Genomic DNA, 13,785 nt, shown 5'->3' on the forward strand with positions numbered 1-13,785 from the left:
GCCTCATGAGTTGACTTATCCCCACAACTCTCTCTCTCTCTCTCTCCCTTGTTCTTCTCTGTGTATGTCTCCCACAAGTGAAACCCTAACTGTTTCTCCCCATCAACTGGTATCAGAGCTTTGGTCACCAGGTTCTCCTCCCTCTTCTGCTCTGCTGGCCGCCCCCCCTTTGTGCTGGTCGCCTGCTCTTGGGCCTTTTGATTCCTGGTCGCCCTGCTGATTCCTGGTCGCCCTGCTCCTTGCAGCACAAAAGGGGCTGGCCAACCAGCTGCCCCAACCAACCAGGCTGCCCAGGACAACCCACGCAGCCAGCCCACGTGGCTGCCCAGGCTGCCCAACCAACATACGTGGCTGCGTGAGCAGCTTTGCATCAGGGTCGCAGCAGCAAAGCGAAGCACAAGGTGGCGAGCTTTAACACATGCGAAGCCAATTATACGTGTAGCGCTGGATCCGACGTGAGCGAAGAAGCGTCAGCAGTAGGCGGGTGCCAATCGAGCGAAGAAGGCTGGCGGGCGGACCTCATCACGTGTGGATTTTGCTCCACGTCACCTTCTCTCACACAACGGCGCCCAACTCCTTGTGTCTGGTCCTTCGTCTGCCCAAACAGAGCCAGTGACCAGCCCAAGCCCAACTTTTCAGCAGCAGCAGCACCATCTTAAGCACGCCTGAAGAGCCCAGCCATCCGTACAGCACTGCAGGCACATCAGCAAGAATTGCCCCCCTCTCCTGCAACAGCATCTGCAATCAAAATTCAGCCTCCAAATTGAAGGAAAATCAGAAATCAAGGTATTTTCCTCAATTTTTTCTTGGGATTTGCAATTGAGCAAGTACAATCAACAATTGAGCAGGTACAGGTGCCCAATTGCTCAATTTTTGAGCAAAATTGGCAAAATTGGGTGACATTGGTCACAATCAGGATCAATTTGCAGGAAATTGGTCACAATCAGGATTAATTTGCAGGAAATTGGATGTCGAAATTTGGGGCTTTTGATGTAATTGTGCAATTAAGCACTCATACATGCTGTATGATGTGAAAAATCGCACATTTGGGCAAAATTGCAGCAAATTGCAGTTCAAATCAAGGGGCTTTTGTGCCGATTTGGTTGATTTGCATGCAGGCACTCGCAGTTGATGCTGTGGATAATGTGTTGATGCCTTACAGGCACTCAATGTGCCTGTAAATCAAGGGGCTTTCATGTATTTGATGTATATGTGGCCAGGGGGAAGCATCGTGAACACTCTGGATGCCTTCATGTGCGTCAATGTACCATGTATGATCAGAAATTGATCTTAAATCAAGGGGCTTTTCAAGTTTGTATGCTTGTTGAGCTTGGCAAAGCAGTAGGCAAGACATTTATGCCTTGAATCCTCAAAAATCAGCTTGCAGTCAAGGGGCTTTTGCACAATTTCTGTTCGGGACTGTTGTATGCAGTGTACGGGACTGTAAAAGTCTGATGTTAGAGCTTGTGCATACAGATGTATGTGAGATACCTAAGCTTTCTTTGGGAGGGGCAAAATATTGATGATGCCACACGCAAGGTGTGGGTTTATCCTCTTCGTCTGAAGAGTGATACATTCTCAGTGTTTCAGAAGTTTGTTGCTCTTGTTGAGAATCAAACTGGCAAAACACTGAAGGCTTTGCGTTCCGACAATGGTGGAGAGTATATGTCCAAACAGTTTCAGGACTTTTGTGATGTTAAAGGCATCAAGAGGGAGCTCTCTACTCCTTATGATCCTCCACAAAACGGGACAGCAGAGAGGATGAACAGGACCATTCAGGAGAAGGTCCGTTCTATGTTGTCACATGCTGCATTACCTCATGGTTTTTGGGCTGAAGCTGTTATGACAGCCGTTGATATTATTAACGGGTCACCTAACACGAGGCTTGGTGGGAAAGTGCCAGAAGACGTATGGACAGGGAAGCCTCCGTCATACAAGCACTTGAGAGTGTTTGGTTGCGTTGCGTACGTGCACACACGCAGGGAAATGCGCACCAAACTTGATCCTAAGTCTCACAAATGCATATTCCTAGGATATGGTGACAGAGGTGAAATGGGTTATAGACTTTGGGATCCCGTGAATAGAAAGATCATACGCAGCAATGATGTCATTTTTGATGAAACATGCATGTATAAGGAGCCTGCAAGGCAACAGGAGCCTAGCAGAGTCATCTTTGATGATGATGGACATCATGGACAACAACAAAGGGCTGTAAATCAGCCATTACAGCAGGAAAACCAGCCCTTAAATGGTGCTGAAAATGGTCCAAATGGACAGCCAGAGATGGCAGAAGATATCCCTATGGATATACCACAGTTAGAGGAGATACCGGGCATGATATTTCAGCCTTATGGCATGGAACAGGAGCCACCAATGGGTGATATGCAGGCTGGACAGCAACCTGCAAATGATGGTCATTGGGTACGGAGGTCCACAAGACCCTCCAGAGCCCCTGACAGGTTTGTTCCAGGGGTTGACTACTTGATGCTTACTGACTGTGGTGGGGAGCCCTCATGTTATAAAGAGGCTTTACAGAGGGCAGACAAAGCTCTATGGGAGCGTGCCATGAAGTCAGAGATGGATTCTCTGCACAAAAATGGAACTTGGAAGTTGGTGCATTTGCCTGCAGGCAAGAAGGTTTTGCCATGCAAGTGGGTATACAGGCTCAAAGTTGCACCAGATGCAAAGCCAAGATACAAAGCCAGGTTAGTGGCTAAGGGCTTCAAGCAGGAATATGGTGTGGACTTTGAGGAGATCTTCTCTCCAGTGGTCAAAATGACCACACTTAGAACTGTGTTGGCTTTGGTTGCGCATGATGATCTGGACTTGATTCAGATGGATGTGAAGACTGCTTTTCTTCACGGTGATCTCCATGAGGAGATATATATGCAGCAGCCAGAGGGCTATGCAGTAAGTGGAAAGGAGAAGCTTGTATGCAAGCTGAAAAAGAGTCTTTATGGACTCAAACAGGCACCAAGAGAATGGTATCATAAATTTGATACATTCATGAAATCTCAGAAATTCAGGAGAAGTGACATAGATCACTGCTTGTACACCAAAAAAGCTTTGGATGGCAGTCTAATGATCCTCATCTTGTATGTTGATGATATGTTGATTGCCGGAAAATCTCGTAAGGAGATGGATGCCTTGAAGCAGAGGCTGCATCAAACCTTTGATATGAAGGATTTGGGTGATGCAAATCACATCTTGGGTATGCGGATACTTCGGGACAGAAATCAGCATGTGTTGTATTTGTCTCAGAAGGAATACATTGGCAAAGTTTTGCAGAGGTTCAATATGGACGGGGGGAAGAAGACTAGTACTCCTTTGCCTCCATATGTGAAACTCAGTGCTATGGACAGCCCACAGTCAGATAGAGACAGGGCTGATATGGCCAAGATTCCGTATGCTTCAGCTTGTGGCAGTCTCATGTATGCCATGGTTGCTACTAGGCCGGACATTGCATTTGCAGTGGGAGTGGTTTCTAGATACATGGCCAACCCTGGCAAGAAGCATTGGGAAGCAGTGAAAGGTGTCATGAGATACCTGAAGGGCACACAGGATATGTGCATATGTTTTGGCAAACAGGATGCATTAGTGCATGGTTACACGGATTCGGATTATGCCGGTCATCCAGATAACCGGAAGTCTACTACCGGTTATGTGTTTACATTCACAGGAGGTGCTGTGTCATGGATATCCAGGATGCAGAAGTGCACTGCCTTATCTACTACAGAGGCCGAGTATATTGCAGCCACAGAGGCTTGCAAGGAGGCATTATGGCTATCTCGGTTAGTGGTTGATTTGGGATATACAGGGGATGTTCCATTGTTGCATTGTGACAGTCAGAGTGCCATCCAGTTGGCAAAGAACCCTGTCTTTCATGCAAAGACGAAGCATGTGGATGTGAAGTATCACTTCATCAGAGAGGTGATAGAAAACAAGCAAATTCAGCTTGTTAAGATTCATACGGATGACAACCCGACTGATCTGTTGACGAAGAGTTTGCCTCCGGAGTGGTTTGCTCATTGCAGACACTTGATGGGCATTGGATGAGGCCATTTTCAGCCTTGATATGGCCTTGTATATTATCATGTACATGCTGATTTTTTCTTTTCCTTTACTTAAGGGCACTTTGCCTTTAAGTGGGAGGTTGTTGGGGTAAAGGCGTTATGCCCACCCTTATAGTGTGTACAAGCCCATAAGTTATAGTACATAGTACACTTAGTACTTTTAATGTACTAAGTGCACTATGTGTACTAGTGCAATATACATGTGTGATAGGGGAGTCACACACTCATGCCTCATGAGTTGACTTATCCCCACAACTCTCTCTCTCTCTCTCTCCCTTGTTCTTCTCTGTGTATGTCTCCCACAAGTGAAACCCTAACTGTTTCTCCCCATCACGCAGGTCCTTTTACGCGCAGCCCTTCGTGGGTTTAATAAACGGCGACCTTCCCAGCCGGCCAGCCCATTAATTAACTTGGGCGGCCCTTTTTATTAACTTACGTGCCCTTTCGATAAGTCCAAAAAAAAAAAAACGGCGAATATGGGGCCAGCGCAACGAAATAGTCCGCCGGCCAGCCCATTCGCTCCTCTCTCACGCTGTTCCAGGAAAGGTTCTGCCACGCTAGGGAATTCTCTCCACTCTGGCACACATTCCCCTTCTCAACCAGGCGTCCAATGGAACCCAACAGCAATCATCCAGAGCTTTACATCTCGTACATAGACGAGGTCCCGGAAGCCATATTGCCCGAAAATCCTCGCCCAGCCCCGGAAATAATTATTATACCCGATACACCCACACCGGAGCCCGCCCCATTACCCGAACCCGAACCTGTTCCGGCTCCAGTTCATGTACCAGGTCCCCTGTACTATTTATTATACGTCAGTCACCGCCACGCCACTCAGTTACAGGCGTGGGTGATCTGGCATATTTACTTGACGTGTCCAGCACACCATCTTGCTCATTACGAGTTTATTTTGGGACGGTACCCACATCTTGCATATTTCCTGGACGAGTGCCGTGTGGATGCAGTAAACCGGATCATCTCGCTTCAGCCCTTGGTTCGAATATACAGCGAGCTCATTGTGCCAGAATACACTCCCTTAACCCCTGCAGAGACACCTGCTCTCGACGAGGTGGAAGACTACGAGCCTTCGGAGTTAGGCTCCAATTTCTTAGCAAAATTGGGAGACGATTCACTGTCACTCTCTCCTCCAGCAGTATCACATATTTCACCAGCTTCTCCGCGCTACTCACTCTAGCAGATCCAACATGCCATCTATCTCAGAGGAGGAGGGCCAGCAACAAGACGAGCAAATGCAGGCCATTACATCATTACGCGAGCAGATGGAGACACTTCAGCAGACTTTTCGACAAGTCTCTCTACCATCAGGAGACGACTCGACTAGTTGCAGCGGCCCCATCCAGCGCGCACACCAGCCAGTGATCCACAACCATCTTCTTCAGAGACTTCGGTAGCAGAAAATGAAGATGAACCAGATCCAGCTGCCGAGGTAAACAATGCAGAACTCCAACTTCTTTATAAAATATTTACTGCTGCACAAAAAGAGAAACTCGATGTCAAACTGCCTGCCCCTTATAATGGTCGCCGCGACAAGCGCGTGCTTGACCAATGGATATTCAAAATGGAGGTATATTTGACCAATACCGATTTGGTCGAAAGCAAGAAGGTGGCTTTAGCCAGTTCACTACTCAAGGATACAGCACTTCTATGGTGGCAACGACGTGTTGCAAATGGTAAGCACACTCCTACTTGGGATAAATTCCGACGCGCCCTGCGCAAGGCCTTTGAACCTGCCAGTGCGGACTACCATGCCCGGTCTGCTCTCCGCTGCCTGAGGCAAACAGGATCCTCAGCCGCACATATCACAGAGTTCCAACGTTTAACTTTGGAAATTGAGAGCCTCAGCCCCGCTGACAAGCTACACAGCTTCATCGATGGGCTTGAACCCAACTTACAGGAAGATGTGCAGAAGTTTAACCCTCTCACCATAGATGCTGCCATTGCCTATGTAGAGCGCCTTGGAGATCTACGACGACAACCCAGGACATCCTTCTTTGGCAATCGGTCCTCAAACAGTGCTCGTTTCTCCCAGCACAATCGTAGAGGAAATTTATCTCAACCTGAGTCTCAATATTCCCAATCCTCTGGTCAGCAATCTACTCGGCAACAGCCCTTTCGGCCTAGATTTTCAGGTCAGGCAGCAGCCTCACAAACAGGATCCTCTTCCAACAACAACAATCGGAATCGAGGACGCAAAACTGGCAAGGTCGCCGACCCAACAATCGTCGCAATTTTCGCTGCGATACCTCAGCAGGTCAGCAACCTCTTCATCGGCACCTTCAACCTCTCAAGGCAACCCTCCAGGTCTTTGCACAATTTGCAATGGACCACACAGGTGGTATGAGTGCCCAAAGCGTAATTCTCGCCAGAATTCCAACATGGAATGTTTCCCAGTCTGTTGCGCCAGAAAAAGGCAAGCAGGTGGTTCATGCAGTGCGAGTTTCTAAAGTTGTCAGTGCTTTAATGTTAAATGTCCACAACCATACTTCAGTGCTTGTTAACCTTTCCAATCAAGTTTTGAGCTTATTGGGATTTATTGGCCAGCATCCTATCAATGTTCTTGTTGATAGTGGATGCTCAACTAATTTTGTGGGAACTACTCTCGTCAGCAAGTTACGATTACCTACTCAGCAGAGTGCGGAAGTTTTCCAAGTGGAACTTGCAGATGGTTCTTTCTTGCATTGCAGTAAACGGATTCAGCAGTTGCATTTTCAGATTCAGGACTATTAGGATCAGCTGAATTTCTCTATTATGCCTTTGTTACACTATGACATGATCCTTGGACAGTCTTGGTTATATGAGTATGATCCTTTGATCAGCTTTCGAGATCATTCCATTCGACTTTATCATAATCATCGAGAAATGGAATTACGAGGTCTGTTTAATTCTAAGCCGATTACTGTGGTTTCTGCTATGCAAGTCAAACGCTTAGTGCGTAAACGCGATAGCACTTCTGCCTTAGTTATGTTGCGAGAAGCAGAAGACAATACAGTTGACCAATCGGAATCCTCGCCATCAGATATTTCTTATTTACAGCAGCCCTTCTTTCAACCTTATATGGATTTATTTCCTGACGAGCTGCCAATGACATTGCCTCCTCGACGTTCTGTAGATCATACGATTGATCTAATCCTTGGACAACCACCGCCAGTTCGAGCTCCTTATCGAGTTTCTTATTCAGAATCTCAAGAAATTCAGAGACAATTGGCAGAGTTGTTGGATAAAGGTCATATACGTCCAAGCAAAAGTCCTTTTGGTGCTCCAGTTTTATTGGTCAAGAAGAAGGATGGATCTATGCGACTTTGCATTGATTATCGTGCCCTTAATAAGCAGACAATCAAGAATAAGTTTCCCTTGCCTCGCATCGATGAGCTCTTTGATCAATTGCTTGGTGCGAAGGTATTTTCGAAGATTGATCTGAAGTCAGGTTATCATCAAATCAGGATTCGAATTGGAGATGAGTATAAGACAGCTTTCAGAACAAAGTATGGACATTATGAATTTTTGGTCATTCCTTTTGGGTTAACCAATGCCCCAGCTACTTTCATGACTTTGATGAATGACATCTTTGGTCCTTACTTGGATAAGTTTGTCATCGTTTATCTGGATGACGTTTTGGTCTTCAGTAAGACTTTAGCAGATCACAAGCAGCATTTGCAGATTGTCTTCGAGGTACTCCGTACGAATGTCTTGTACATCAATAAGAAGAAGAGTCAGTTTTTCAAAGATCATGTGGAATATCTTGGACACATCATCTCTGGACATGGTATTGCAGTTGATCCTAAGAAGATAAAGGTCATTGTTGATTGGCCTTTGCCACTTACAATTTCAGATGTGCGATCTTTCTTGGGATTAGCAAATTTTTACCACACCAAGGTTCACAAGTTCTCAGATATTGCTGCTCCTTTGACGGCCCTTACAAAGTTAGATAAATTGCAATGGTCACTTGAAGCTGAAAAGTCCTTTAATGATCTTAAGCATGCGTTGACAACTACGCCTGTTTTGGCTATTGCGGATCCAACTCAGCCGTTTGACGTCATGACAGATGCTTCGGATAGAGCATCTGGAGGCGTTCTTATGCAGAATGATCGTGTTATTGCTTTTGATAGTCATAAATTTTCTGCTATTCAAATGCGATATCCCGTTTATGACAAGGAATTTTTGGCAATTGTTCATGCTTATAGAACATGGAAGCATTATCTTCTTGGTGCAGATTCAGTTGTTAAGACAGATCATCAGTCTTTGACCTACATCTTTACTCAGCCAGTGATGAATCCTCGTCAAGGACGATGGGTTGAATTTTTGGCGAATTTTCACATGGCGATACTCTATGTTCGTGGATTACAGAATGTGGTAGCAGATGCTTTGAGCCGCATGCCTCGAGCTACGAACTTTGCTATCTCAAATGTGCAGATGGAGATTCCTGCATGTTTTAAGCATGAGTATTTGACAGATAGAGACTTTGGAGATGTCTTTCGAGCTCTCAAATCTCTTCATCCTACTGTTGCAGAAATGAATATGTTTGCTGCATATACAATTGCAGATGATTTACTTTATTACTTAGATCGCATTTGTGTTCCTCACAATGCATCTTTGCGGAAACTCCTTATTCAAGAGCATCATGAAGTACCCTTTGCAGCTCATCCTGGAATTAACAAGACATATCGTCTGTTATCAGCAACATACTTTTGGCCTCAGATGCAACAGGATGTTATTAAGTTTGTTAAAGCTTGTCACTCTTGTCAAATTATGAAAGCTTCACGACAACTTCCTCAAGGATTGCTTCTGCCTTTGCCAGTTCCTCAAGAAAGATGGGAAAGCATCAGCATGGATTTCATCACTACTTTGCCGCGTTCGCAGAAAGGCAATGCTCAAATTTTAGTAGTGGTTGATCGGTTTTCCAAAATGGCACATTTTATTCCTTGCAAGAAGACAGTTTCTGCTCCAGATCTTGCAGCGTTGTTCGTACAGCATATTTTCAGAATTCATGGATTGCCAAGATCTATTGTTTCTGACAGAGATCCGAAGTTTACTGGACATTTTTGGACTTCCTTATTCAAATCTCTTGGTACGAATCTCTTGTTCAGTTCTGCTTATCATCCTCAGACAGATGGACAGACAGAACGGGTAAATCAAATTTTGGAAGAAATTCTTAGACATTATATTCAGACAAGATTAGCTTCTTGGGAAGAATATTTGCCTCTTGTGGAGTTTGCTTACAATAATTCTCCGCATTCAGTACACTGGAATGACTCCTTTTCAAGCAGCATATGGTCACACTCCGCTTGTGCCCACAAACTTTGTTCTTCAACACAAGGTGGCATTAGCAGATCAGTTGATTCAAGAAATGCAAGATATTCTTGTGCAAGTTCGAGACAGACTGGTTCATGTTCAGCAGAAGTATCAGAAGTATGCGAATAAGCACAAAAGGCATACTGAGTTTCAAGAAGGAATACATACAAGGAGATTCATCTATTCCGGAGTTATCTTCTTATGTTCCTGAGATTGAAGATGATCACATTATTCTTGTTCCTGAGAAGATTCTTGACGTTCGTCAGAAAGAAACAAGACGGAAGATTACTACAGAATTTCTTGTTAAGTGGATGGACTTGGATGAGTCAGATTCTACTTGGCAGACAGATGAAGAAATGCAACAATATCCTCAACTCCTCCAAGAATTCTTTGGCAGACGACGGACTCTCATTTAATCACATGGGTTTTATTTTAAATGGGAGGGAATGTCACGATTGTGACTTAGTTCATTATACATAGTCTCCTTATGGTTACAGATACTGAAGAGACATGATTACAGAGGACCCCTACACTCAGATGGTCACGACTATTCGCTCTAGAGACATGCCTCTTCATCAAGAGCCACACTCCTTCGACGACTGGTCACACCCCTTCGCTCTACGGTTGCAACTCTTCACCCAATGGTTGCAGCTATTCGTTCAAAGGATGTGTCTCTTCACCTAGAGTCATGACTATTGGTCATGGGATGTGTCTTTTCATTCGTGTCTCTTGGACTTCTATATAAGGAGCCTGTTGTATCACAGTTTCAATCAATCAATCAAACATCTGTGTTCAAGTCTCTCGAGTCTACTTTCAGTCTTAAATACACAGATAGTGGATGAAATACTAAGTAATAACAGTAATCCTCACAGTAAAATTGAATATGGAAATTATCTACGTGGCCTCTACGTGTGCAATTGTGGATAGTGCAGTCAATTATAATGACATGTAAAGTTTTATCTTCCACTACTACCTTGGTCGCATAGAAAAATTGACAATTTCATGTCTAAAGCAATGGAATGCCTATTGAAAACCAGGGATCTTCGAGGGTTGCGGAGAGGAAGCGCGCCCAGTTAATGAGAGAGTGGGACATTGGTATCTTTTTCACATCCTCTCATTCGGGACCCTATTGGTAGCATAGGGCTCCTGATTGGTTGAGATCTCCACCTTGCTTGGTGTGAAATCTCCATTTTGTAAAATTTTTCATACTTAATAGAAGTCTCCTTTCTGAAAAAAAAAAAAAAACCAAAGTGGATAGAAAAGGGCTAGGCTCAATGTTCTTAATATTCATTATCATATATACTGGCAATGAAGGCCAGTATTTTACTTGATTTGATACAGAGGTGAAGCCATGGGTGTGTATATTGGGAGCTATGTGCACTAACATGCGTAGAGATGCAAATGGTCCTATAATTTGTCTACATTGGGGATTCGTCACATATGTGACATTGTTGATGAAAATGGTTATGTTTTCACTTTTCCACAAGCTGTCAGGCAATGTAATTTGGGGATGCATCACATGCCAATCCGGAGAGTCATTTTTGATAGGCGCCTTCCAAGATATACTCTTGTGCCTTTTTATCGATTGTTTGCGGCCAAGGCTTATAGGTTGCTCTTATTGCCCCTTGGATTGAGGACCATGCAAATCGCCTCTCTGGCTTATGTCAAAATCTCTTGCTTGGTGGAAAGCTCCATTGAAAAGAATTTGGAAGAGCGGATTGCCCCTCAAGCAATGACTGTTTCTATGGAGATGTGTGGTTGGGGTATTTCTAGTGGGAACTCTTTTGGCATGGAGACATATTGCGATTGTATCTTGTAGGCGGTGCTCCCATCCTAGAGAGACAATGCCTCACCTTCTTTGGTATTCCTTTCACTCTCGGGGTTTTCTTGATGACTTGTCTGGATACCTCCAGGCTCGTTTTCTTGGGAGGCGTTTCGGGCAATTGTTTTCGTTTTTTGGTTATCTTCTCCTCCACTACCAACTTATATAGACTTCCTTGACTGGACTACATTTTGGGCATTGTGGACTATCTACCATGTTCAGAATCGGCTGCTCTTCTTTGGAGATTCGTTTCAGCTCTTTCCTTACTTCGAGAGAGCCCTTTTACAATCCCTCTGAGATTCTCATGAACTCGGAGACCTTTCAACTGGAAGTGTTTTCCCACTATTTCTGAACTAAGTAGTAGCTGCCCCACTTTGGGACAACTATGAATGTACTTTGATTCTTCTAATGCGACAGTGGTTTCACTTTTAAATCTGGTCCGCGGTAACTCCTCGAGCAAGGTGGATCTGCAACAGCTCGAGATGGGTCCACAGGATTCACCATATGGGTGTTCTCCTCCTCATGGGTCTGGAAGAAGCTGGTGATATTTAGGACTCCTTTGGGGAGATGCGAATATGGCCCCTATGTACCATTGTTACGAGAGCTGACGTCGATGCAACACTATCGGTGTGGGTGGCTGATGTGGATGCTCGTGCTGTGAAGAAATCGATCTCTGGGTGATGTGTTGTATGGGATGGCCTTGTCTCTCAGCATGTTCTCTCGATACTCCTTCCCTATGTCGTATGAGCTCTATATCAGGTACATCCCAAGACATCTCTGGTCCTCATACTATAGTGTATCACCCGTGTGAGTGGCCCGAACCCCTCTCTAAAGAGGCAGTGAAATCTCCCCCGTATCTCATAATATGCTGGGCATATGCACATATAGTGGGCCTCATCCTCTACCTCTCCTATCTGCAGGTCTGCTCCTCTCATGGGATGTTCTCGGCTCTCCTAATCTCTACTTGACGCGGTGTGAGGATACTCGCTGTTGCAATGCGCATAGCATGTGACATGTGGATCTGCACGTACCTCGGGATCTCAAAAAATCCATCCCCATGAGTCTTAAAAAATGCTCTCTTTAGAATTCACGTTTCGTCCCTATCTCTGATGATGACACCCAAGTCTACTGTACATGTAGGCCGAGTAGATCCAACCAAATGATCCGGTTGATCTCATCACGAAAGGTCGAGGTGTGGGGAGTCTAGGTTTTACTGAAATGGGGGGAGATGATCCATTTGCAATCCATGTCGATGAAGCCACACAACTACCTCCGAGTACCATAACTGCTTTGGTAAGGGTGGCAGCTGTCTTCTCTGCGAGATGGAGGGCAGTCTTACCTGTCTCTGCGGCTCCCTCTCCCTGTCCCTCTCGTGATACAGTTGCAAAGAAGACTACTGCTAGCTGAGGGAGACGGTCTCTGTCCAGGGAGTATACATGCTGAATGCTAGTAATGGTCTGGAACAGAGTATCTATGACCAGTAGAGCTACCCCAAACTCCACATGAATTATGTGATGGGGCACAGACGACCTACTCTTGATCATGTATGACAACATGAACACTTGAAGCCTCTCAATACTCCTCCACACATCCTCACCCAATCTGGGTCTTCAAACAGTTGCTCCATACATAGCTATCAGGCGCACTAAGGTGTTAAAGAGCCAATAGTTAGTGCAAGGTTCCTGTAAATGTGCCTAGAGGCACTCTCTCTGTCTAAATGGTCCAGGGAGGCATGCCCCCTCGTGCTAATCTGTCAGTGGCAGCAGTAGTCTTGCTGAACACGGGGCCTGTAAATGTTTCATATCTTGGCACAATCTCGACTCGCGCCCCTGTGAATGGGCAGCAGTAGTCTTGCTGAACACGGGGCCTGTAAATGTTTCATATCTTGGCACAATCTCGACTCGCGCCCCTGTGAATGGGAAGGATAGCCGTGAGATGGTCGGGTGGTGATGTTAAATACCATCACTTTCGTTTGCCCATATTGACCGTAAGGTCTCTCTCCTGTAGAATTTGTCTAGAGCATCTAGGTGTTTCTGCAGTCCCTCCTCTGAATTTGAGATGACAACGATGTCATCGGCGTATAGCAATATGGGCACCACTGTTCAGAAAAGTTGATTCTCTACCTCCAAATCTGTCTACAAAGGATGCATCCTCATCAATATATAGCTGAGATAGTGTCAGTGAGAGCGGAGAACCTTGCTCAACCCAAATAGTGCCTACATCTCCCTCCCGAGAGACCGCCAAGTTCATACACTCAGCATGTTAGTACCTCACATAGTGACATTAGAGCCCAAATCGCATCTTGTAGCAACTCGAGCTCTTGCAAGAGTCCAATGAGCCGGGATCGAGGGACCGAATCAAAAGCTTTGTGGAGATCCACAAAGCAGCAGTACACATGCTTCTGTCATGATCTTGCTTCCTCTATGGTAGCTGTAGAGTGAATATATGGTCCAATGTGGAGAAATTATTCGTGAAACGTGTGTGCATTGTGACCCAAATACTCTTCCATTGAGCTAATAATGTCCTCAAGCACCGCCGATCATAATAGTCAAGATCCGTGGGGTCCCCCGTTCTATGAAT

General features: G+C 45.2%; 2 protein-coding genes across 3 annotated transcripts in view; both read left to right on the forward strand.

Moving 5' to 3' along the window:
- Nucleotides 1-13,785, forward strand: part of LOC147633422 (mediator of RNA polymerase II transcription subunit 15a-like) — a 183,307-nt gene that overhangs the window by 93,460 nt on the left and 76,062 nt on the right. The gene's annotated exons all lie outside the window — the stretch shown is intronic.
- LOC147633423 (uncharacterized) lies at nucleotides 4,443-5,739 on the forward strand. The gene has a single exon (XM_086806494.1). It carries the CDS (start codon nucleotides 4,684-4,686, stop codon nucleotides 5,266-5,268), a length of 585 nt encoding a protein of 194 aa, XP_086662620.1. The 5' UTR covers nucleotides 4,443-4,683; the 3' UTR covers nucleotides 5,269-5,739.

Source organism: Cibotium barometz, chromosome 12, assembly GCF_041138505.1.
Source record: "Cibotium barometz isolate CiBa-2024 chromosome 12, ASM4113850v1, whole genome shotgun sequence".
Taxonomy (NCBI): domain Eukaryota; kingdom Viridiplantae; phylum Streptophyta; class Polypodiopsida; order Cyatheales; family Cibotiaceae; genus Cibotium; species Cibotium barometz.